General features: G+C 51.6%; 1 protein-coding gene across 1 annotated transcript in view; it reads right to left on the bottom strand.

Annotated features, from left to right (window-relative positions):
• LOC139260440 (striated muscle-specific serine/threonine-protein kinase-like) overlaps positions 1–23566 on the bottom strand; it is a 458414-nt gene that overhangs the window by 242745 nt on the left and 192103 nt on the right. Inside the window, exons 7-9 of the mRNA XM_070877003.1 lie at positions 21691–21905; positions 14233–14321; positions 10850–11025 (exon numbers count right to left, since the gene is read on the bottom strand). Coding sequence (XP_070733104.1) covers positions 10850–11025; positions 14233–14321; positions 21691–21905 — 480 coding nt within the window. The remainder of the gene's footprint in view (positions 1–10849; positions 11026–14232; positions 14322–21690; positions 21906–23566) is intronic.

Raw genomic sequence — 23566 nt, 5'->3', positions numbered from 1 at the left:
ACTCGCACCAAGTCCCGCTCACCCATCACCCCCTGTGCTCGCTGCCCGTGTCCTAACTCGCACCAAGTCCCACTCACCCATCACCCCTGTGCTCACTGCCCCGTGTCCTAACTCGCACCAAGTCCCGCTCACCCATCACCCCCTGTGCTCGCTGCCCGTGTCCTAACTCGCACCAAGTCCCACTCACCCATCACCCTCTGTGCTCACTGCCCCGTGTCCTAACTCGCACCAAGTCCCGCTCACCCATCACCCCCTGTGCTCGCTGCCCGTGTCCTAACTCGCACAAAGTCCCACTCACCCATCACCCTCTGTGCTCACTGCCCCGTGTCCTAACTCGCACCAAGTCCCACTCACCCATCACCCTCTGTGCTCGCTGCCCATGTCCTAACTCGCACCAAGTCCCACTCACCCATCATCCTCTGTGCTCGCTGCTCGTATCCTAACTCGCACCAAGTCCCACTCACCCATCACCCTCTGTGCTCGCTGCCCGTGTCCTAACTCGCACCAAGTCCCACTCACCCATCACCCCCTGTGCTCGCTGCCCCGTGTCCTAACTCGCACCGAGTCCCACTCACCCATCACCCCCTGTGCTCGCTGCCCCGTGTTCTAACACGTACCAAGTCCCACTCACCCATCACCCTCTGTGCTCGCTGACCTACATTGGCTTCCGGTCCGGTAACACATTGATTTTACAATTCTCATCCTTATTTTCAAATCCCTCCAAGGCCTCGCCCCTCCCTACCTCTGTAATCTCCTCCAGCCCCACAATTCCAATTCTTGATCATCCCCGATTTTAATCGCTCCACCATCGGTGGCCGTGCCTTCAGCTGCCTGGACCCCAAGCTCTGGAACTCCCTCCCTAAACTTCCCTCTCTCTCCTCCTTTAAGACGTGCCTTAAAATCTACCTCTTTGACCAAGCTTTTGGTTATCTGTCCTAATATTTCCTAAGTGGCTCGGTGCCCAGATTATGTCCGATAACACTCGATAGAACACATTGGTACGTTTTTCAACGTGAAAGGTGCTTTATAAATGTAAAAGGTTGTTGTGGATAGGGGAGGTCAGACAGCTTGGGGGTTGGGGTGAGGGGCAGAGTCAGTGAGTCTGATTTTTGATCATGTTAATTGATTCGTTATCAATTGTAATGAGCGGAAAAATTATGAAGGTTGGACAGAGTGTCCTCCAGCAACATAGGAACAGGAGTCGGCCATTCAGCCCCTCGAACCTGCTCTGCCATTCAATGAGATCATGGGTGATCTGTGACCCAACTCCATATACCTACCTTTGGCCCATGTCCCTTAAAACCTTTGGTTAACAGAAAGCTATCAATCTCAGCTTTAAAATGAATTGACCCAGAATCGATTGCCGCTTGCGGAAATGAGTTCCAAACTTCTCCCGGTCTGTGTGTGTAGAAGTGTTTGTTAATTTCACGCCTGAAAGGTCTGGCTCTAATTTTGAGACTATGCCCCTAGTCCCAGACTCCCCAACCAGCGGACATAGTCTCTCTCTACCTAGCCTCTTAGTTCCCCTTTAATATCCTGCAAACTTGGATCAATCATACTTTAACTTTCTTAATTCCAGGGAACACAACCCTAATTTGTCTAACCTCTTCTTGTAATTTATCCCCAGAGTCCATATGCAACGACCCACTCTGACCTCCTATTGAACACGGCTCTGTATCGGGGTCCAGTGGAGAGAGGGTAATAAATTACCCCACTTCATCGTAAAAAAGGAGCTTTAAACCTACAGAAATGAAGAGGACGACTTTGAACATATGAACATAAGAATTAGGAGCAGGAGTAGGCCGTTCGGCCCCTCGAGCCTGCTCCACCATTCAATGAGATCATGGCTGATCTTCGACCTCAACTCCACTTTCCTGCACTGTCCCCATATCCACTTTGGGGACAAAAACACGAAGGCAGAATATTATCTGAATGGCGGCAGATTAGGAAAAGGGGAGGTGCAACAAGACCTGGGTGTCACGGTTCATTAGTCATTGAAAGTTGGCATGCAGGTACAGCAGGCGGTGAAGAAGGCAAATGGCATGTTGGCCTTCATAGCGAAAGGATTTGAGTATAGGAGCAGGGAGGTCTTACTGCAGTTGTACAGGGCCTTGGTGAGGCCTCACCTGGAATATTGTATTCAGTTTTGGTCTCCTAATCTGAGGAAGGATGCTCTTGCTATTGAGGGAGTGCAGCGAAGGTTCACCAGACTGATTCCCAGGATAATCCTGTCTTAGGGTAAGGGGGAGACCATTTAGGACTGAGATGAGGAGAAACTTCTTCACTTAAGAGAGTTGTTAACCTGTGAAATTCCCTGCCGCAGAGAGCTGTTGATGCCAGTTCATTGGATATATTGAAGAGGGAGTTAGATATGGCCCTTACGGCTAAAGGGATCAAGGGGTATGGAGAGAAAGCAGGAAAGGGGTACTGAGGTGAATGATCAGCCATGATCTTATTGAAGGGCCGAATGGCCTGCTCCTGCACCTATTTTCTATGTTTCTATGCTCTTCCTCCACTAGTGGACAAGTAGAGCGTTTCGATCACAGTCACCCTTTGGGTTGGTGTTGACCGTGTAGCCACGAGTTCACATGGACGGTGCACTGAATGAGACGTTAATCGCGGCCTTTCCCGGCGTGTACGATGTGTGCACGCACCCGGCGAGGCCTCGCTAATTCCGGTTCTTGACCCGCGATGGGCATGCGCTGAGAACTGCCTTTTCCGATCTGTGGAAATGTCTTTAGAGAGATTCTACGCATCCCCGGGAGATGGACATCCGCGGGGAAGGTATTGGGCTATTTGCCCAGCGAATCTCCTTCAAACTCTTGCGCCTGGTAAAAGCAGGCGTATAGCTTACATTTACCAGCATAACACTTTTAAAACATAGAAAAATGAAATTCAATCACTCATTTTCATACGATGGTAAGGACTGCAGGGAATCGAATACGGCCAGGGTGATCTCCTGGACTAGTGTCAATCGCCTGGATGGGTTGGAGAGGAATTTTCCCAGATTCTTTCCTCAATTGGCCTGAGTTTTTATCTGTTTTTTGCCTTTCCCAAGAGATCCCATGGCTCCGGTTGGGGTGGAGTGTAGAATGTTTCAGTATAAGGGGTGTCGCAGTTGTGTGGGGCGGACTGGTTGGGCTGGGTGCTCTTTGCCTTTCCGCCATTGTTCATTGTTCATAGGTTTATATGTAACCTTCAGGGCTGCTGACCGAGGGCCGTGCAGCTCTTTGTCGGCCGGCGCGGACACGATGGGCCGAAATGGGAGTGGCTTAGCCAATCTTCACTGTGCAGTGTGATTGTTAAACCTTTGTTAATAAACCAACTAGTTCTTAATAGCAATGTGTTGCTATGAATTTTAACGCAAAGAACCCATGAAGCAAATACATTACACCCTATTGGCTGGGAGAAAGATGATCAGGGCCATGGAAGGAGTGTTCACATTGCGGCCTATCGGACTATGTCCAATTCCCGGTTTGAAAGTGACTATTGAATCTGCTCCCACCGCCCTTTCAGGCAGCGCGTTCCCGATCACAACAACTCGCTGCGTAAAAACATTCTCCTCATCTCTCCCCTCTGACTCTTTTGACAATTACCCTAAATCTGTGTCCTCTGCTTACCGACTCTCCTGCCACAAGAAATCGTTTCTCCTGACTTACTCCATCATAATCCCTCATGATTTTGAACACCTCGATCAAATCTCCCCTTAACCTTCTCTGCTCTGAGGAGAACAACCCCAGCTTCTCCAGACTCCCCATAACGGAAGTCCTGGAACCATTCCTGTAAATCCCTTCTGCACCCTCTCCAAGACCTTCACATCCTTCCTAAAGTTCGGTGCCCAGAATTGGACACAATACTCCAGTTGGGGCCTAACCAGTTATAAAAGTTTAGCATGACTTCCTTGCTTTTGTATTCTATGCTTGAGAACAACTTTCTCAATTTGTCCTGCTAAACATAAGAACATACGAAATCGGAGCAGGAGTCGGCCATACGGCCCCTCGAGCCTGCTCCGCCATTTAATAGGATCATGGCTGATCCGATCATTGACTCAGCTCCACTTCTCTGAACTGCCTCCAAAGCAAGTATATCCTTCCTTAAATATGGAAACCAAACCTGCACGCAGTATTCCAGGTGTGGCCTCACCAATACCCTGTATAACTGTAGCAAGACTTCCCTGCTTTTATACTCCATCCCCTTTGCAATAAAGGCCAAGATTCCATTGGCCTTCCTGATCACTTGCTGTACCTGCATACTATCCTTTTGTGTTTCATGCACAAGTTCCCCAGGTCCCGCTGTACTGCGGCACTTTGCAATCTTTCTCCATTTAAGTTGTAATTTGCTTTTCTATTTTTTCTGCCATAGTAGATGACCTCAGACTTTCCAACATTATACTCCATCTGCCAAATTTTTGCCCACTCACTTAGCCTGTCTATGTCCCTTTGCAGATTCTTTGTGTCCTCCTCACACATTGCTTTTCCTCCCATCTTTGGTATCATCAGCAAACTTGGCTACATTACACTCAGTCCCTTTATGTAGCCATACCCCCAGGTCTCTCTGTTCCTGCACCCCCTTTAAAACTGTACCCTTTATATTTCCTCTCCTCATGCAGCATAGTAAAATGCATCACTTCACATTTCTTCAAATTAAATTCCATCTGCCACGTGTCCGCCGATTTCACCGGTCTGTCTGTCCTCCTGAATTCTGTTACTATGTTCCTCACGTTTACTACAGTTCCGAGTGTGGTGTCATCTGCAAACTTTGAAATCATGCCCAAACCCAGGTCATTAATATATATCAAACACAGCAGTGGTCCTAATATCATCATCATCATAGGCGGTCCCTCGAAGCGAGGATAACTTGCTTCCACGCTGAAAAGGGATGAGTTCACGGGTGTTTCAATGAAGTACCTGATATTCCGGATCCCGAACTACATCCTGAAGGGTGGAAGATCCCTGTGGGTGGATTGTTTTAACGTGGGGTGACCGTTGCACACCAGCCACCACACGGGGCTTGACAGAGCGAGGTCTTGGTCCAGTGGCAAGGGTTAACCAGGACGACTGGAGACCAGCTCTGCTGCACGGACCCAGTGCGCCTACATATCGCAGTGTGGGCTGGGCCCGTGCTGCCCCTGGGCCCTCGCCTCTCCTGGGCTCCGATCACGTCCCTCTACAATCTCTCGCCGCTCCTTCGCCCCGACCTCGCCGCTCCTGCTGTACCTGCCCACGCTCCAATCACCAACCTGGACCTTGGTGACGTCACTCTTCACTGCCGTCGCCCTCCTGCACCAGCTCGTGCTGTACCGTGTCATGGTACGCCACCACACTGCTCCCAGGCCGCTGCTCGCCTTTTGTGGTACTAATACCGATCCCTGGGAAACACCACTGTATAACTCCCTGCAGTCTGACAAACAACCGTTCACCACTACTCTCTGCCCCTCATCCAATGTCCCATCCACGTGGCCACTGTCCCTTCAATGGTCTGGCACTTTATCACCTCCGCAGAGGTGAGCGTCCCCGGGAGCAGCATGGAGGTGTACTACTCCAGGGAGCAGTGTGGGGGTGTACTACTCCAGGGAGCAGTGTGGGGCGTACTACTCCAGGGAGCAGTGTGTGGTGTACTACTCCAGGGAGCAGTGTGTGGTGTACTACTCCAGGGAGCAGTGTGTGGTGTACTACTCCAGGGAGCAGTGTGTGGTGTACTACTCCAGGGAGCAGTGTGTGGTGTACTACTCCAGGGAGCAGTGTGTGGTGTACTACTCCAGGGAGCAGTGTGGGGGTGTACTACTCCAGGGAGCAGTGTGGGGCGTACTACTCCAGGGAGCAGTGTGGGGTGTACTACTCCAGGGAGCAGTGTGGGGGTGTACTACTCCAGGGAGCAGTGTGGGGCGTACTACTCCAGGGAGCAGTGTGTGGTGTACTACTCCAGGGAGCAGTGTGGGGGTGTACTACTCCAGGGAGCAGTGTGGGGCGTACTACTCCAGGGAGCAGTGTGGGGTGTACTACTCCAGGGAGCAGTGTGGGGGTGTACTACTCCAGGGAGCAGTGTGGGGTGTACTACTCCAGGGAGAAGTGTGGGGTGTACTACTCCAGGGAGCAGTGTGGGGTGTACTACTCCAGGGAGCAGTGTGGGGTGTACTACTCCAGGGAGCAGTGTGGGGTGTACGACTCCAGGGAACAGTGTGGGGGTGTACTACTCCAGGGAGCAGTGTGGGGGTGTACTACTCCAGGGAGCAGTGTGGGGTGTACTACTCCAAGGAGCAGGGTGGGGGTGTACTACTCCAGGGAGCAGTGTGGAGATGTACTACTCCAGGGAGCAGTGTGGGGTGTACTACTCCAGGGAGCAGTGTGGGGCGTACTACTCCAGGGAGCAGTGTGGAGATGTACTACTCCAGGGAGCAGTGTGGGGTGTACAACTCCAGGGAGCAGTGTGGTGTACTACTCCAGGGAGCAGTGTGGGGCGTACTACTCCAGGGAGCAGCGTGAAGGTGTACTACTCCAGGGAGCAGTGTGGTGTACTACTCCAGGGAGCAGTGTGGTGTACTACTCCAGGGAGCAGTGTGGGGCGTACTACTCCAGGGAGCAGCGTAAAGGTGTACTACTCCAGGGAGCAGTGTGGGGGTGTACTACTCCAGGGAGCAGTGTGGGGGCGTACTACTCCAGGGAGCAGTGTGGTGTACTACTCCAGGGAGCAGTGTGGTGTACTACTCCAGGGAGCAGTGTGGGGTGTACTACTCCAGGGAGCAGTGTGGGGGTGTACTACTCCAGGGAGCAGTGTGGGGGTGTACTACTCCAGGGAGCAGTGTGGTGTACTACTCCAGGGAGCAGTGTGGTGTACTACTCCAGGGAGCAGTGTGGGGTGTACTACTCCAGGGAGCAGTGTGGAGATGTACTACTCCAGGGAGCAGTGTGGGGCGTATTACTCCAGGGAGCAGTGTGGGGTGTACTACTCCAGGGAGCAGTGTGGGGGTGTACTACTCCAGGGAGCAGTGTGGGGCGTACTACTCCAGGGAGCAGTGTGGGGTGTACTACTCCAGGGAGCAGTGTGGGGTGTACTACTCCAGGGAGCAGTGTGGGGCGTACTACTCCAGGGAGCAGTGTGGGGTGTACTACTCCAGGGAGCAGTGTGGGGTGTACTACTCCAGGGAGCAGTGTGGGGGCGTACTACTCCAGGGAGCAGTGTGGGGCGTACTACTCCAGGGAGCAGTGTGGGGGTGTACTACTCCAGGGAGCAGTGTGGAGATGTACAACTCCAGGGAGCAGTGTGGGGCGTACTACTCCAGGGAGCAGTGTGGGGGTGTACTACTCCAGGGAGCAGTGTGGGGCGTACTACTCCAGGGAGCAGTGTGGGGCGTACTACTCCAAGGTGCAGTGTGGGGCGTACTACTCCAGGGAGCAGTGTGGGGCGTACTACTCCAGGGAGCAGCGTGGGGGCGTACTACTCCAGGGAGCAGTGTGGGGGTGTACTACTCCAGGGAGCAGTGTGGGGAGGCGTACTATTCCAGGGAGCAGTGTGGGGTGTACTACTCCAGGGAGCAGTGTGGGGTGTACTACTCCAGGGAGCAGTGTGGGGGTGTACTACTCCAGGGAGCAGTGTGGGGAGGCGTACTATTCCAGGGAGCAGTGTAGTGTACTACTCCAGGGAGCAGTGTGGGGAGGCGTACTATTCCAGGGAGCAGTGTAGTGTACTATTCCAGGGAGCAGTGTGGGGGTGTACTACTCCAGGGAGCAGTGTGGGGTGTACTACTCCAGGGAGCAGTGTGGGGCGTACTACTCCAGGGAGCAGTGTGGGGAGGCGTACTATTCCAGGGAGCAGTGTCGGGTGTACTACTCCAGGGAGCAGTGTGGGGTGTACTATTCCAGGGAGCAGTGTGGGGTGTACTATTCCAGGGAGCAGTGTGGGGGTGTACTACTCCAGGGAGCAGTGTGGGGCGTACTATTCCAGGGAGCAGTGTGGAGTGTACTACTCCAGGGAGCAGCGTGAAGGTGTACTATTCCAGGGAGCAGTGTGGGGTGTACTATTCCAGGGAGCAGTGTGGGGCGTACTACTCCAGGGAGCAGTGTGGGGCGTACTACTCCAGGGAGCAGTGTGGGGTGTACTACTCCAGGGAGCAGCGTGGGGCGTACTACTCCAGGGAGCAGTGTGGGGCGTACTACTCCAGGGAGCAGTGTGGGGCGTACTACTCCAGGGAGCAGTGTGGGGGCGTACTACTCCAGGGAGCAGTGTGGGGTGTACTACTCCAGGGAGCAGTGTGGGGTGTACTACTCCAGGGAGCAGTGTGGGGTGTACTACTCCAGGGAGCAGTGTGGGGTGTACTACTCCAGGGAGCAGTGTGGGGTGTACTACTCCAGGGAGCAGTGTGTGGTGTACTACTCCAGGGAGCAGTGTGGGGGTGTACTACTCCAGGGAGTAGCGTGGGGCGTACTACTCCAGGGAGCAGCGTGGGGCGTACTACTCCAGGGAGCAGTGTGGGGGCGTACTACTCCAGGGAGCAGTGTGGGGCGTACTACTCCAGGGAGCAGTGTAGTGTACTACTCCAGGGAGCAGTTTGCGGCGTACTACTCCAGGGAGCAATGTGGGGCGTACTACTCCAGGGAGCAGTGTGGGGCGTACTACTCCAGGGAGCAGCGTGGGGGCGTACTACTCCAGGGAGCAGCGTGGGGGCGTACTACTCCAGGGAGCAGTGTGGGGGCGTACTACTCCAGGGAGCAGTGTGGGGCGTACTACTCCAGGGAGCAGTGTGGGGAGGCGTACTATTCCAGGGAGCAGTGTCGGGTGTACTACTCCAGGGAGCAGTGTGGGGTGTACTATTCCAGGGAGCAGTGTGGGGTGTACTATTCCAGGGAGCAGTGTGGGGGTGTACTACTCCAGGGAGCAGTGTGGGGTGTACTATTCCAGGGAGCAGTGTGGAGTGTACTACTCCAGGGAGCAGCGTGAAGGTGTACTATTCCAGGGAGCAGTGTGGGGTGTACTATTCCAGGGAGCAGTGTGGGGCGTACTACTCCAGGGAGCAGTGTGGGGCGTACTACTCCAGGGAGCAGCGTGGGGTGTACTACTCCAGGGAGCAGTGTGGGGCGTACTACTCCAGGGTGCAGTGTGGGGCGTACTACTCCAGGGAGCAGTGTGGGGGCGTACTACTCCAGGGAGCAGTGTGGGGTGTACTACTCCAGGGAGCAGTGTGGGGTGTACTACTCCAGGGAGCAGCGTGGGGCGTACTACTCCAGGGAGCAGCGTGGGGCGTACTACTCCAGGGAGCAGTGTGGGGGCGTACTACTCCAGGGAGCAGTGTGGGGCGTACTACTCCAGGGAGCAGTGTAGTGTACTACTCCAGGGAGCAGTTTGCGGCGTACTACTCCAGGGAGCAATGTGGGGCGTACTACTCCAGGGAGCAGTGTGGGGCGTACTACTCCAGGGAGCAGCGTGGGGGCGTACTACTCCAGGGAGCAGCGTGGGGGCGTACTACTCCAGGGAGCAGCGTGGGGGCGTACTACTCCAGGGAGCAGTGTGGGGGCGTACTACTCCAGGGAGCAGTGTGGTGTACTACTCCAGGGAGCAGTGTGGGGTGTACTACTCCAGGGAGCAGTGTGGGGGCGTACTACTCCAGGGAGCAGTGTGGGGGCGTACTACTCCAGGGAGCAGTGTGGGGGCGTACTACTCCAGGGAGCAGTGTGGGGCGTACTACTCCAGGGAGCAGTGTGGGGGCGTACTACTCCAGGGAGCAGTGTGGGGCGTACTACTCCAGGGAGCAGTGTGGGGGCGTACTACTCCAGGGAGCAGTGTGGGGGCGTACTACTCCAGGGAGCAGTGTGGGGCGTGCTACTCCAGGGAGCAGTGTGGGGCGTACTACTCCAGGGAGCAGTGTGGGGCGTATTACTCCAGGGAGCAGTGTGGGGCGTACTACTCCAGGGAGCAGTGTGGGGCGTACTACTCCAGGGAGCAGTGTGGGGGCATGCCGCGACAAGGTACAGCGCGAGCTGGTGCAGGAGGGCGACGGCAGCGAAGAGTGATGTCATCAAGATCCAGGTTGGTGATTGGAGCGTGGGCAGGTACAGCAGGAGCGGCGAGGTCGGGGCGAAGGAGCGGCGAGAGATTGTAGAGGGACGTGATCGGAGCCCAGGAGAGGCGAGGGCCCAGGGGCAGCACGGGCCCAGCCCACACTGTGCGATATGTGTACGCACTGGGTCTGTGCAGCAGAGCTGGTCTCCAGTCGTCCTGGTTAACCCTTGCCACTGGACCCAGACCTCGCTCTGTCAAGCCCCGTGTGGTGGCTGGTGTGCAACGGTCACCCCACGTTAAACAATCCACCCACAGGCACCTTCCACCCTTCAGGATGTAGTTCGGGATCTGGAATATTAGGTCCTTCATTGAAACACCTGGGAACTCATCCCTTTTTGGCGTGGGAGCAAGTCATCCTCGATACGAGGGACTGCCTCTGAGGTATTGGTTAAGAAACTGCCAATTTCTGTCTTAAATATATTCAATGACCCAGCCTCCACAGCTCTCTGGGGCAGAGAATTTCACAGATTTACAAACCTCTGAGAGAAGAAATTCCTCCTCGTCTCAGTTTTAAATGGGCGGCCCCTTATCTATGTGGCCATTGTCCCATCAATGGTGTGGCACTTTATCAAATGTGATTTCCAAGTCTATATACACAACATCAACTGCACGCTCTCAATCACCCGCCCTTAATTGGAAAGATGATTCTGCAAATTAAGTCCCATAGCTGGTGCAGTCGAGGGCCCGACTATGGTAAAGATTACACAGCGACGCACAAAGCCCATCGGTCTACGTCACCGCTCAGCCAATAGGAGAAACCCCGGGGGGGTGGGGGGGCGTGAAGCCTTGCACTCACCTTTGACCTCCAGCTTGCCGTCGCAGTGCTTGGTGCCGTACTCATTGATGGCCTTGCAGGAGTACATCCCGGAGTCTGACCGCTGCACGGCGACGATATTCAGGTGGAAGCGCCCATTCTCCCCCTCCAGCACATAGTGCCGGCTGTCACTCCGCACCGGCTCACGGTTCCTCAGCCTGCCGGGGAAAGATAAAGAGTTTCACTGCAAGGATGGGGTCCGCGCCTCCCTCCGCTCCTCCCTCCGCTCCATGGTATTCCCATCGGGGAAGTGTAATATAGCGCCACCTAGTGGGCCACTGCTCCACCTAGTGGGCAACTGTGGTAACGCAACTGCGGTAATGCAACTACGGTAATGCAACTACAGTAATGCAACTTCTCCACCTAGTGGGCAACTGCGGTAATGCAACTGCGGTAATGCAACTGCTCCACCTAGTGGGCAACTGCGGTAATGCAACTGCGGTAATGCAACTTCTCCACCTAGTGGGCAACTGTGGTAATGCAACTGCTCCATCTAGTGGGCAACTGCGGTAACGCAACTGCGGTAATGCAACTACAGTAATGCAACTTCTCCACCTAGTGGGCAACTGCGGTAATGCAACTGCGGTAATGCAACTGCTCCACCTAGTGGGCAACTGCGGTAATGCAACTGCGGTAATGCAACTTCTCCACCTAGTGGGCAACTGTGGTAATGCAACTGCTCCATCTAGTGGGCAACTGCGGTAATGCAACTGCTCCACCTAGTGGGCAACTGCGGTAACGCAACTGCGGTAATGCAACTACAGTAATGCAACTTCTCCACCTAGTGGGCAACTGCGGTAATGCAACTGCGGTAATGCAACTGCTCCACCTAGTGGGCAACTGCGGTAATGCAACTGCGGTAATGCAACTTCTCCACCTAGTGGGCAACTGTGGTAATGCAACTGCGGTAATGCAACTTCTCCACCTAGTGGGCAACTGCGGTAATGCAACTGCTCCACCTAGTGGGCAACTGCGGTAATGCAACTACGGTAATGCAACTTCTCCACCTAGTGAGCAACTGCGGTGATGCAACCGTTCCACCTAGTGGTTTACTGTGGTAATGCAACCGCGGTAATGCTGCTGCTTCACCTAGTGGTTTACTGTGGTAATGCAACTGCGGAAATGCAACTGCTGCTACAAATGTAACAAAAGGGTCAGGTGACAAGTCACATGATGACAAATCCCTGCAGAGCCATCTTGTATGTAGTGTGTTTGTGATACCGTAAGGAATATATCACGGGAACGGTCGCCAATTTGCACACAGAAAGCTCCCACAAACACATAATAACCTGTGTTTTATTGGTTGAGTGATTAATATTGGCCGGGACACTGGGAAGAACTCCCCTGCTCTTTTTCAAAATAGTGCCGTGGGATCAGGCAGGGCCTGGAGTTTGACTGACATAACTGACAGTGCAGCACTCCCTCGGCACTGATATACAATGGGAAGGGTAGCATAGTGGTTATATTATTGGACTAGGAAACCCGAGACCCGGACTAATGACCCGCAAACCCGAGTTCAAATCCTACCATGGCAGCTGGGGAATTTAAATTCAACTAATTAAATAAATCTGGAAGCTAGTGGCAGTAATGTTGGCCATGAAACTACCGGATTGCCATTAAAAGCCCATCTGGATCACTAATGTCCTTTAGGGAAGGAAATCTGCTGTCCTTACCCGGTCTGGCCTATATGTGACTCCAGACCCACAGCAATGTGGTTGACTCTTAACTGCCCTCTGAAATGGTGCAGCGAGCCACCACTCAAGGGTAATTGGCTTTGCCAGTGATGCCCCAATAAAAATATTTTAAAAAGATCCCCTCAGTGACCAATCAATTCCCTCCGTAGCGGGGGGTATTGACTGGGGAGGTAACTGTCCCTTGTGACAAGGTTTCAGTGGCAAGACTGCTTCAGTAATGCCGGTGGGAACTCTCTCGGTGAGCAGAGTCCCAGTGGGCTGACTCTGTCACTAAAGGTGATGAGATGCAGACTCTACCTTAAACAAGGAGCCAAAAAGGGGACTTTTCCCCAACTGGGGTCCTAATGGGAATACCCTCTCCATAACTGGATCAGCACGCTACACACCACCTACAACACTCACTCCCTCCACCACCGGCGCCCCCTGGCTGCAGTGTGTACCATCTACAAGGTGCACTGCAGCAACTCGCCAAGGCTTCTTCGGCAGCACCTCCCAAACCCTCGACCTCTACCACCTAGAAGGGCAAGGGCAGCAGGCGCATGGGAACACCATCACCTCCACTTTCCCCTCCCAGTCACACACCATCCTGACTTGGAAATATATCGGCCGTTCCTTCATCGTCGCTGGGTCACAATCCTGGAACTCCCTCCCTAACAGCACTGTGGGAGCACCTTCACCACACGGACTGCAGCGGTTCAAGAAGGCGGCTCACCACCACCTTCTCAAGGGGCAATTAGGGATGGACAATAAATGCCGGGCCTTGCTAGTGACCACTGGCTCTGAAAACTGGCCTTGACCACAGGCTCTGACCATTGGCTCTGACCACAGGCTCTGACCACTGGCCTTGACCACAGGCTCTGACCATTGGCCTTGACCACTGCCTCTTGACCATTGGCTCTGACCACTGGCTCTGGCCACAGGCTCTGACCATTGGCCTTGACCACAGGCTCTGACCATTGGCTCTGACCACAGGCTCTGACCATTGGCCTTGACCACAGGCTCTGACCACTGGCTCTGACCACCAGCCTTGACCACAGGCTCTGACCACAGGCTCTGACCATTGGCTCTGATGACTGGATCTGACCACAGGCTCTGACCATTGGCTCTGACCACTGGCCTTGACCACAGGCTCTGACCATTGACTCTGACCATTGGCTGACCACTATCTCTGACCACAGGCTCTGACCACAGGCTCTGACCATTGGCTCTGATGACTGGATCTGACTACAGGCTCTGACCACCAGGCTCTGACCACAGGCACTGACCATTGGCTCTGATGACTGGATCTGACCACAGGCTCTGACCATTGGCTCTGACCACTGGCCTTGACCACAGGCTCCGACCATTGGCTGACCACTATCTCTGACCACAGGCTCTGACCACAGGCTCTGACCATTGGCTCTGATGACTGGATCTGACCACAGGCTCTGACCACTGGCTCTGACCACCAGCCTTGACCACAGGCTCTGACCACAGGCTCTGACCATTGGCTCTGATGACTGGATCTGACCACAGGCTCTGACCACTGGCTCTGACCACTGGCCTTGACCACAGGCTCTGACCATTGGCTGACCACTATCTCTGACCACAGGCTCTGACCTCAGGCTCTGACCATTGGCTGACCACTATCTCTGACCACTATCTCTGACCACAGGCGCGGACCTCACTCACCAGTAAATGATGGGTTTCGGCTCCCCCAGCACATGGACAGTTAAGCTGATGTTCTGTCCCTCCACTGCACTCTGGTCACTCAGGGGCACCTACACAAACACACACACAGCGGTCAGCAGGCCGCAACAAAGCATAGGAGACAAGAGATATACCGTTAACTGGACAAAGTGAGCTTTATCAACGTGTTCTCACTGGGAGCCTTATACTGAGGGTGGGGGTGAGAGAGAGTGTTATAACTGGGACTCTTATACTGAGGGTGGGGGGTGAGAGAGAGTGTTATAACTTGGACCCTTATACTGAGGGTGGGGGGTGAGAAAGGCCCGAGCGGGAGTTCAAGCACCGGCAGTCGGAGGAGCGGAGATTCTGGGAGTCGGAGAGGCCTATAAAAGGCCCGAGCGGGAGTTCGAGCACCGGCAGTCAGGTAAACAAAGAAGTAGAAAGGAATCGAAAGGTGACGTCACAGCCAAGTGGGCAAGTGATTGGCTGGTGGATTGGTGAGTATTAAATCTTTTTTTCTTCTTTTTATTTCGTTATCAGTCGGTAACCTTTATCATTGTTGCCAAATTAGGTTAATCTAAGGGTTAAGTCATGGCAGGAGAGCTCGTGTCATGCTCCTCCTGTGCTATGTGGGAACTCGCTTCCAGTGTCCCTGACGACTACATGTGCAGGAAGTGTATCCTGCTGCAGCTCCTGACAGACCGCATTGCGGCACGGGAGCTGCGGGTGGATTCACTCTGGAGCATCCACGATGCTGAGGATATCGTGAATAGCACGTTTAGTGAGTTGGTCACACTGCAGGTAAAAGATACACTGGCAGATAGGGAATGGGTGACCATCAGGAAGAGCAGTGGAAGGAAGGTAGTGCAGGGGTCCCCTGCGGCCATCCCCCTGTAAAACAGATACACCGCTTTGGGTACTGTTGGGGGGGATAACTCATCGGGGGAGGGCAGCAGCAGCCAAGTTCATGGCACCGTGGGTGGCTCTGCTGCACAGGAGGGCAGGAAAAAGAGTGGGAGAGCGATAGTGATAGGGGATTCTATTGTAAGGGGAATACATGGGCGTTTCTGCAGCCGCAATCGAGACTCCAGGATGGGATGTTGCCTCCCTGGTGCAAGGGTCAAGGATGTCTCGGAGTGGGTGCAGGACATTTTGGAGGGGGAGGGTGAACAGCCAGTTGTCGTGGTGCATATAGGTACCAACCATATAGGTAAAAAATGGGATGAGGTCCTACAAACTGAATTTAGGGAGCTAGGAGTTAAATTAAAAAGTAAATTAAAAGGTAGTAATCTCAGGATTGCTACCAGTGCCACGTGCTAGTCAGAGTAGGAATGATAGGATAGCTAAGATGAATACGTGGCTTGAGGAGTGGTGCAGCAGGGAGGGATTCAAATTCCTGGGACATTGGAATCAGTTCTGGGGGAGGTGGGACCAGTACAAACCGGACGGTCTGCACCTGGGCAGGACCGGAACCAATGTCCTAGGGGGAGTGTTTGCTAGTGCTGTTGGGGAGGGGTTAAACTAATATGGCAGGGGGATGGGAACCTATGCAGGGAGACAGAGGGAAGTAAAATGGGGGCAGAAGCAAAATATAGAAAAAAGAAAAGTAAAAGTGGAGAGCAGAGAAACCCAAGGCAAAAATCAAAAAGGGCCACATTGCAGCAAAATTCTAAAGGGGCAAAGTGTGTTAAAAAGACAAACCTGAAGGCTCTGTGCATCAATGCGAAGGGTATTCGGAATAAGGTGGATGAATTAACTGTGCAAATAGCAATTCACGAATATAATATAATTGGCATCACGGAGGCATGGCTCCAGGGTGATCAAGGCTGGGAACTCAACATCCAGGGGTATTCAACATTCAGGAAGGATAGACAGAAAGGAAAAGGAGGTGGGGTAGCATTGCTGGTTAAAGAGGAAATTAACGCAATAGCAAGGAAGGACATTAGCTTGGATGATGTGGAATCTGTATGGGTGGAGCTACGGAATACCAAAGGGCAGAAAACACTAGTGGGAGTTGTGTACAGACCACCAAATGGTAGTAGTGAGGTTGGGGACAGCATCAAACAAGAAATTAGGGATGCGTGCAATAAAGGTACAGCAGTTATCATGGGCAACTTTAATCTACATATTGACTGGGCTAACCAAACTGGTAGCAATACGGTGGAGGAGGATTTCCTGGAGTGTATTAGGGATGGTTTTCTCGACCAATATGTCGAGGAACCAACGAGAGGGCTGGCCATCCTAGACTGGGTGTTGTGTAATGAGAAAGGACTAATTAGCAATCTTGTTGTGCGAGGCCCCTTGGGGAAGAGTGACCATAATATGGTAGAATTCTTTATTAAGATGGAGAGTGACACAGTTAATTCAGAGACTAGGGTCCTGAACTTAAGGAAAGGTAACTTCGATGGTATGAGACGTGAATTGGCTAGAATAGACTGACGAGTGATACTTTAAGGGTTGACGGTGGATAGGCAATGGCAAACATTTAAAGATCACATGGATGAACTTCAACAATCGCTGTCTGGATTAAAAATAAAACGGGGAAGGTGGCTCAACCGTGGCTAACAAGGGAAATTGAGGATAGTGTTAAATCCAAGGAAGAGGCATATAAATTGGCCAGAAAAAGCAGCAAACCTGAGGACTGGGAGAAATTTAGAATTCAGCAGAGGAGGACAAAGGGTTTAATTAGGAGGGGGAAAATAGAGTATGAGAGGAAGCTTGCTGGGAACATAAAAACTGACTGCAAAAGTTTCTATAAATATGTGAAGCTTTTGAAGTGAAGACAAACGTAGGTCCTTTGCAGTCAGAATCAGGTGAATTTATAATGGGGAACAAAGAAATGACAAACCAGTTGAACAAATATTTTGGTTCTGTCTTCAAGAAGGAAGACACAAATAATCTTCCGGAAATACTAGGGAATCGAGGGTCTAGAGAGAAGGAGGAAATGAAGGAAATCCTTATTAGGCTGGAAATTAAGTTAGGGAAATTGATGGGATTGAAGGCCGATAAATCCCCAGGGCCTGATAGTCTACATCCCAGATTACTTAAGGAAGTGGCCCTAGAAATAGTGGATCATTTTCCAACAGCCTATCGACTCTGGATCAGTTCCTATGGACTGGAGGGTAGCTAATGTAACACCACTTTTTTAAAAAGGAGGGAGAGAAAAAATGGGTAATTATAGACCAGTTAACCTGACATCAGTAGTGGGAAAAATGTTGGAATCAATTATTAAGGATGAAATAGCAGCGCATTTGGAAAGCAGTGACAGGATCGGTCCAAGTCAGCATGGATTTATGAAAGGGAAATCATGTTTGACAAATCTTCTAGAATTTTTTGAGGATGTAACAAGTAGAGTGGACAAGGGAGAACCAGTGGATGTGGTGATGTGGTGTATTTGGACTTTCAAAAGGCTTTTGACAAGGTCCCACACAAGAGATTGGTGTGCAAAATTAAAGCACATGGTATTGGGGGTAATGTACTGACGTGGATAGAGAACTGGTTGGCAGACAGGAAGCAGAGAGTCGGGATAAACGGGTCCTTTTCAGAATGGCAGGCAGTGACTAGTGGGGTGCCACAGGGCTCAGTGCTGGGACCCCAGCTATTTATAATATACATCTATGATTTAGATGAAGGAATTGAGTGTAATATCTCCAAGTTTGCAGATGACACTAAGCTGGGTGGAGGTGTGAGCTGTGAGCAGAATGCTAAGAGGCTGCAGGGTGACTTGGACAGGTTAGGTGAGTGGGCAAATGCATGGCAGATGCAGTGTAAGGTGGATAAATGTGAGGTTATCCACTTTGGTGGCAAAAACACGAAGGCAGAATATTATCTGAATGGCGGCAGATTAGGAAAAGGGGAGTTGCAACAAGACCTGGGTGTCATGGTTCATCAGTCACTGAAAGTTGGCATGCAGGTACAGCAGGCGGTGAAGAAGGCAAATGGTATGTTGACCTTCATAGCTAGGGGATTTGAGTATAGGAGCAGGGAGGTCTTACTGCAGTTGTACAGAGCCTTGGTGAGGCCTCACCTGGAATATTATGTTCAGTTTTGGTCTCCTAATCTGAGGAAGGACATTCTTGCTATTGAGGGAGTGCAGCGAAGGTTCACCAGACTGATTCACGGGATGGCAGGACTGACATATGAGTAGAGACTGGATCGACTTGGCCTGTATTCACTGGAGTTTAGAAGGATGAGAGGGGATCTCATAGAAACATATAAAGTTCTGACGGGACTGGACAGGTTAGATGCAGGAAGAATGTTCCTGATGTTGGGGAAGTCCAGAACCAGGGTACACAGTCTAAGGAGAAGGGGTAAGCCATTTAGGACCGAGATGAGGAGAAACTTCTTCACTCAAAGAGTTGTGAACCTGTGGAATTCTCTACCGAGACTTATACTGAGGGTGGGGGAGTGAGGAACCAAGGGGTGATTGGGCAGGAAAGTGGAGTTGGGTTCGAAGGTCAGCCATGATCTTATTGAATGCCAGTTGATGCCAGTTCATTGGATATATTCAAGAGGGAGTTAGATATGGCCCTTAAGGCTAAAGGGATCAAGGGGTGTGGAGAGAAAGCAGGAAAGGGGTAATGAGGTGAATGATCAGCCATGATCTTATTGAATGGTGGTGCAGGCTCGAAGGGCCGAATGGCCTACTCCTGCACCTATTTTCTATGTTTCTATAACTGGGAACCTTATACTGAGGGTGGGGTGTGAGAGAGTGTTATAACTGGGAGTCTTATACTGAGGGTGGGGTGTGAGAGAGTGTTATAACTGGGAGCCTTATACTGAGGGTGGGGTGTGAGAGAGTGTTATAACTGGGAGCCTTATACTGAGGGTGGGGTGTGAGAGAGTGTTATAACTGGGAGCTTTATACTGAGGGTGGGGTGTGAGAGAGAGTGTTATAACTGGGAGCTTTATACTGAGGGTGGGGTGTGAGAGAGTGTTATAACTGGGAACTTTATACTGAGGGTGGGGTGTGAGAGAGTGTTATAACTGGGAGCTTTATACTGAGGGTGTGGGTGTGTGAGAGAGTGTTATAACTGGGAGCTTTATACTGAGGGTGGTGTGAGAGAGAGTGTTATAACTGTGAGCTTTATACTGAGGGTGGGGTGTGAGAGAGTGTTATAACTGGGAGCTTTATACTGAGGGTGGGGTGTGAGAGAGTGTTATAACTGGGAGCCTTATACTGAGGGTGGGGTGTGAGAGAGTGTTATAACTGGGAGCTTTATACTGAGGGTGGGGTGTGAGAGAGTGTTATAACTGGGAGCCTTATACTGAGGGTGGGATGTGAGAGAGTGTTATAACTGGGAGCCTTATACTGAGGGTGGTGTGAGAGAGAGTGTTATAACTGGGAGCTTTATACTGAGGGTGGGGTGTGAGAGAGTGTTATAACTGGGAGCTTTATACTGAGGGTGGTGTGAGAGAGAGTGTTATAACTGGGAGCTTTATACTGAGGGTGGGGTGTGAGAGAGTGTTATAACTGGGAGCTTTATACTGAGGGTGGGGTGTGAGAGAGTGTTATAACTGGGAGCTTTATACTGAGGGTGGTGTGAGAGAGAGTGTTATAACTGGGAGCTTTATACTGAGGGTGGGGTGTGAGAGAGTGTTATAACTGGGAGCTTTATACTGAGGGTGGTGTGAGAGAGAGTGTTATAACTGGGAGCTTTATACTGAGGGTGGGGTGTGAGAGAGTGTTATAACTGGGAGCTTTATACTGAGGGTGGGGTGTGAGAGAGTGTTATAACTGGGAGCTTTATACTGAGGGTGGGGTGTGAGAGAGTGTTATAACTGGGAGCTTTATACTGAGGGTGGGGTGTGAGAGAGTGTTATAACTGGGAGCTTTATACTGAGGGTGGTGTGAGAGAGAGTGTTATAACTGGGAGCTTTATACTGAGGGTGGTGTGAGAGAGAGTGTTATAACTGGGAGCTTTATACTGAGGGTGTGGGTGTGAGAGAGTGTTATAACTGGGAGCTTTATACTGAGGGTGGGGTGTGAGAGAGTGTTATAACTGGGAGCTTTATACTGAGGGTGTGGGTGTGAGAGAGAGTGTTATAACTGGGAGCTTTATACTGAGGGTGGGGTGTGAGAGAGAGTGTTATAATTGGGAGCTTTATACTGAGGGTGGGGTGTGAGAGAGAGTGTTATAACTGGGAGCTTTATACTGAGGGTGGTGTGTGAGAGTGTTATAACTGGGAGCTTTATACTGAGGGTGGGGTGTGAGAGAGAGTGTTATAACTGGGAGCTTTATACTGAGGGTGGGGTGTGAGAGAGAGTGTTATAACTGGGAGCTTTATACTGAGGGTGGTGTGTGAGAGTGTTATAACTGGGAGCTTTATACTGAGGGTGGGGTGTGAGAGAGAGTGTTATAACTGGGAGCTTTATACTGAGGGTGTGGGTGTGAGAGAGTGTTATAACTGGGAGCTTTATACTGAGGGTGGTGTGTGAGAGAGTGTTATAACTGGGAGCTTTATACTGAGGGTGTGGGTGTGAGAGAGTGTTATAACTGGGAGCTTTATACTGAGGGTGGGGTGTGAGAGAGTGTTATAACTGGGAGCCTTATACTGAGGGTGGGGTGTGAGAGAGTGTTATAATTGGGAGCTTTATACTGAGGGTGTGGGTGTGAGAGAGTGTTATAACTGGGAGCTTTATACTGAGGGTGGTGTGTGAGAGAGTGTTATAACTGGGAGCTTTATACTGAGGGTGTGGGTGTGAGAGAGTGTTATAACTGGGAGCTTTATACTGAGGGTGGGGTGTGAGAGAGTGTTATAACTGGGAGCCTTATACTGAGGGTGGGGTGTGAGAGAGTGTTATAATTGGGAGCTTTATACTGAGGGTGTGGGTGTGAGAGAGTGTTATAACTGGGAGCTTTATACTGAGGGTGGGGTGTGAGAGAGAGTGTTATAACTGGGAGCTTTATACTGAGGGTGTGGGTGTGAGAGAGTGTTATAACTGGGAGCTTTATACTGAGGGTGGGGTATGTGAGAGAGTGTTATAACTGGGAGCTTTATACTGAGGGTGTGGGTGTGAGAGAGTGTTATAACTGGGAGCTTTATACTGAGGGTGTGGGTGTGAGAGTGTGTTATAACTGGGAGCTTTATACTGAGGGTGGGGTGTGAGAGAGAGTGTTATAACTGGGAGCTTTATACTGAGGGTGTGGGTGTGAGAGAGAGTCGAGGGGAATCAAGGGGAGATCGGGCGGGAAAGTGGAGTTGGGGTCGAAGGTCAGCCATGATCTTATTGAATGGTGGAGCAGGCTCGAGGGGCCGAATGGCCGACTTCTGCTCCTATCTCTTACGTTCTTAGACTGAGATTGGGGTGTAAGAGTGAGAGGGTTCAAACAGATTCATATACCGAGCACTGGGACTGAGGGGAGCGGTATGAGAGTGTGAATCAAGGACCAGTTGTGAATGGAGATCCAGTGACCATAAGGTTTCCGTGCCGAGTACAGGCGATTCTCCTGGACTTACCTCGAAGCTGGGCGGGGCTTTGAAGTGCGTCTCGATGACGCTCTGGGGCTCGTACGAAGTCTGCTGCTCACAGGTCTCGGGCAGCCTCAGGGCCTGCTTCCCCTTGTAGGTCAGGTCGGTGGGATCCTCCAAGGGGCTGAGGTACTCCTCATCGGACGTGATGGGGCTGTAGAGCTCGGTGGCGACGACCAGCGACCTCCGATCTGCGGCAGAGTCTGCACCGTCACAGAGAGAGGCGTCACGCGTTCAGTCAACGCACAATCCCCCCGGCAACACAACGCACTCTCACACAACATGCTGCCCGACCTGCTGAGTGTCTCCACCATTTCCTGCGTTACATCTCGGGAATTCAGGAGAATGAGAGGTGATCTTATCGAAACCTACACGATTATGAGGGGGCTTGACTTTTTTAATACAATTTTGATGATTCTTGTATTATTCATAATGATTTCGCTGAGCTCCCCCCACAACCCCACCCCCAACCTTTAGAGAGATTAATCTTATTTCTTTTTGCATTGTCTTTTCAATCTATTTTGGGCTAGGATTCATCCGGGGATGAGGGGGTTGACTTATGAGGAAAGGTTGAGCAGGTTGGGCCTCTACTCATTGGAATTCAGAAGAATGAGAGGTGATCTTATCGAAACGTATAAGATTATGACGGGGGGCTTGACAAGGTGGATGCAGAGAGGATGTTTCCACCATTGGGGGAGACTAGAACTAGAGGGCATGGTCTTAGAATAAGGGGCCGCCCATTTATAACTGAGATGAGGAAGAATTTCTTCTCTCAGTGGGTTGTAAATCTGTGGAATTCGCTGCCTCAGAGAGCTGTGGAGGCTGGGACATTGAATACATTTAAAACAGAAATAGATAGTTTCTTAAGATTGCAAAGTGCCGCAGTACAGCGGGACCTGGGGGTACTTGTGCATGAAACACAAAAGGATAGTATGCAGGTACAGCAAGTGATCAGGAAGGCCAATGGAATCTTGGCCTTTATTGCACTGATGGGGGAGACTAGAACTAGGGGACATAATCTTCGAATAAGGGGCCGCCCATTTAAACCAGAGATGAGCGGAATTTTTTCTCTCTCTCGTAAATCTGTGGAATTCACTGTCTCAGAGAACTGTGGAAGCCGGGATATTGAATAAATTTAAGACAGAATTAGACAGTTTCTTAACCGATAAAGGGATAAGGGGTTATGGGGAGCGGGCAGGAAAGTGGAGCTGAGTCCATGATCGGATCGTCCATGATCGTATTAAATGGCGGAGCAGGCTCGAGGGGCCGTATGGCCGATTCCTGCTCTATTTCTTATGTTCTTATATTAAACGCGTGTTCCTTGTGTTCAGCACTACGTGAATACATTCAAATCCTTTCCTTTCACCTTAGCTCACCCTCTTCCCTCTGGAGATTGACTAGCTCTGACAGTTTCCAGTCCCACACCTTCCCCTTCAGCCAACCATGAGTAAAGGACACATACTTTGCCAATATTAGCATCAGTCTTTCCTCCTATTCACAGGGTAACATTGGAGGTCACAGGGCATCACGTCAATGGGTCATCCATTGCCTCTGGCCGTTCTGTCTCCCCACATTAACCACGTTTCTAGTGACCCCCTCATAACGAGTGATGCTCCCTCACAAGTCCCCTCCCGAGTCTCTCTCAGGACGCTGGGATAGTTACCATCAATCCCTGGGTTGGTAAACTTGGGGGTGATGGGGTGGAGGCTGCATGGGATCTGGAGGAGTAGGGTTTGTTTTCCTGGCTGGCCTCCCACATTCTACCCTACGTAAACTAGAGGTAATCCAAAACTCGGCTACCCCGTGTCCTAACTCCCGTACACCAAGTCCCGCTCACCCATCACCCCCTGTGCTCACTGACCTA

Source organism: Pristiophorus japonicus, chromosome 3 (assembly GCF_044704955.1).
Source record: "Pristiophorus japonicus isolate sPriJap1 chromosome 3, sPriJap1.hap1, whole genome shotgun sequence".
Classification (NCBI taxonomy): Eukaryota; Metazoa; Chordata; class Chondrichthyes; family Pristiophoridae; genus Pristiophorus; species Pristiophorus japonicus.
The sequence above is the reverse complement of the archived record's forward strand: the minus strand, read 5'-3'. Positions and strand labels throughout refer to the sequence as shown.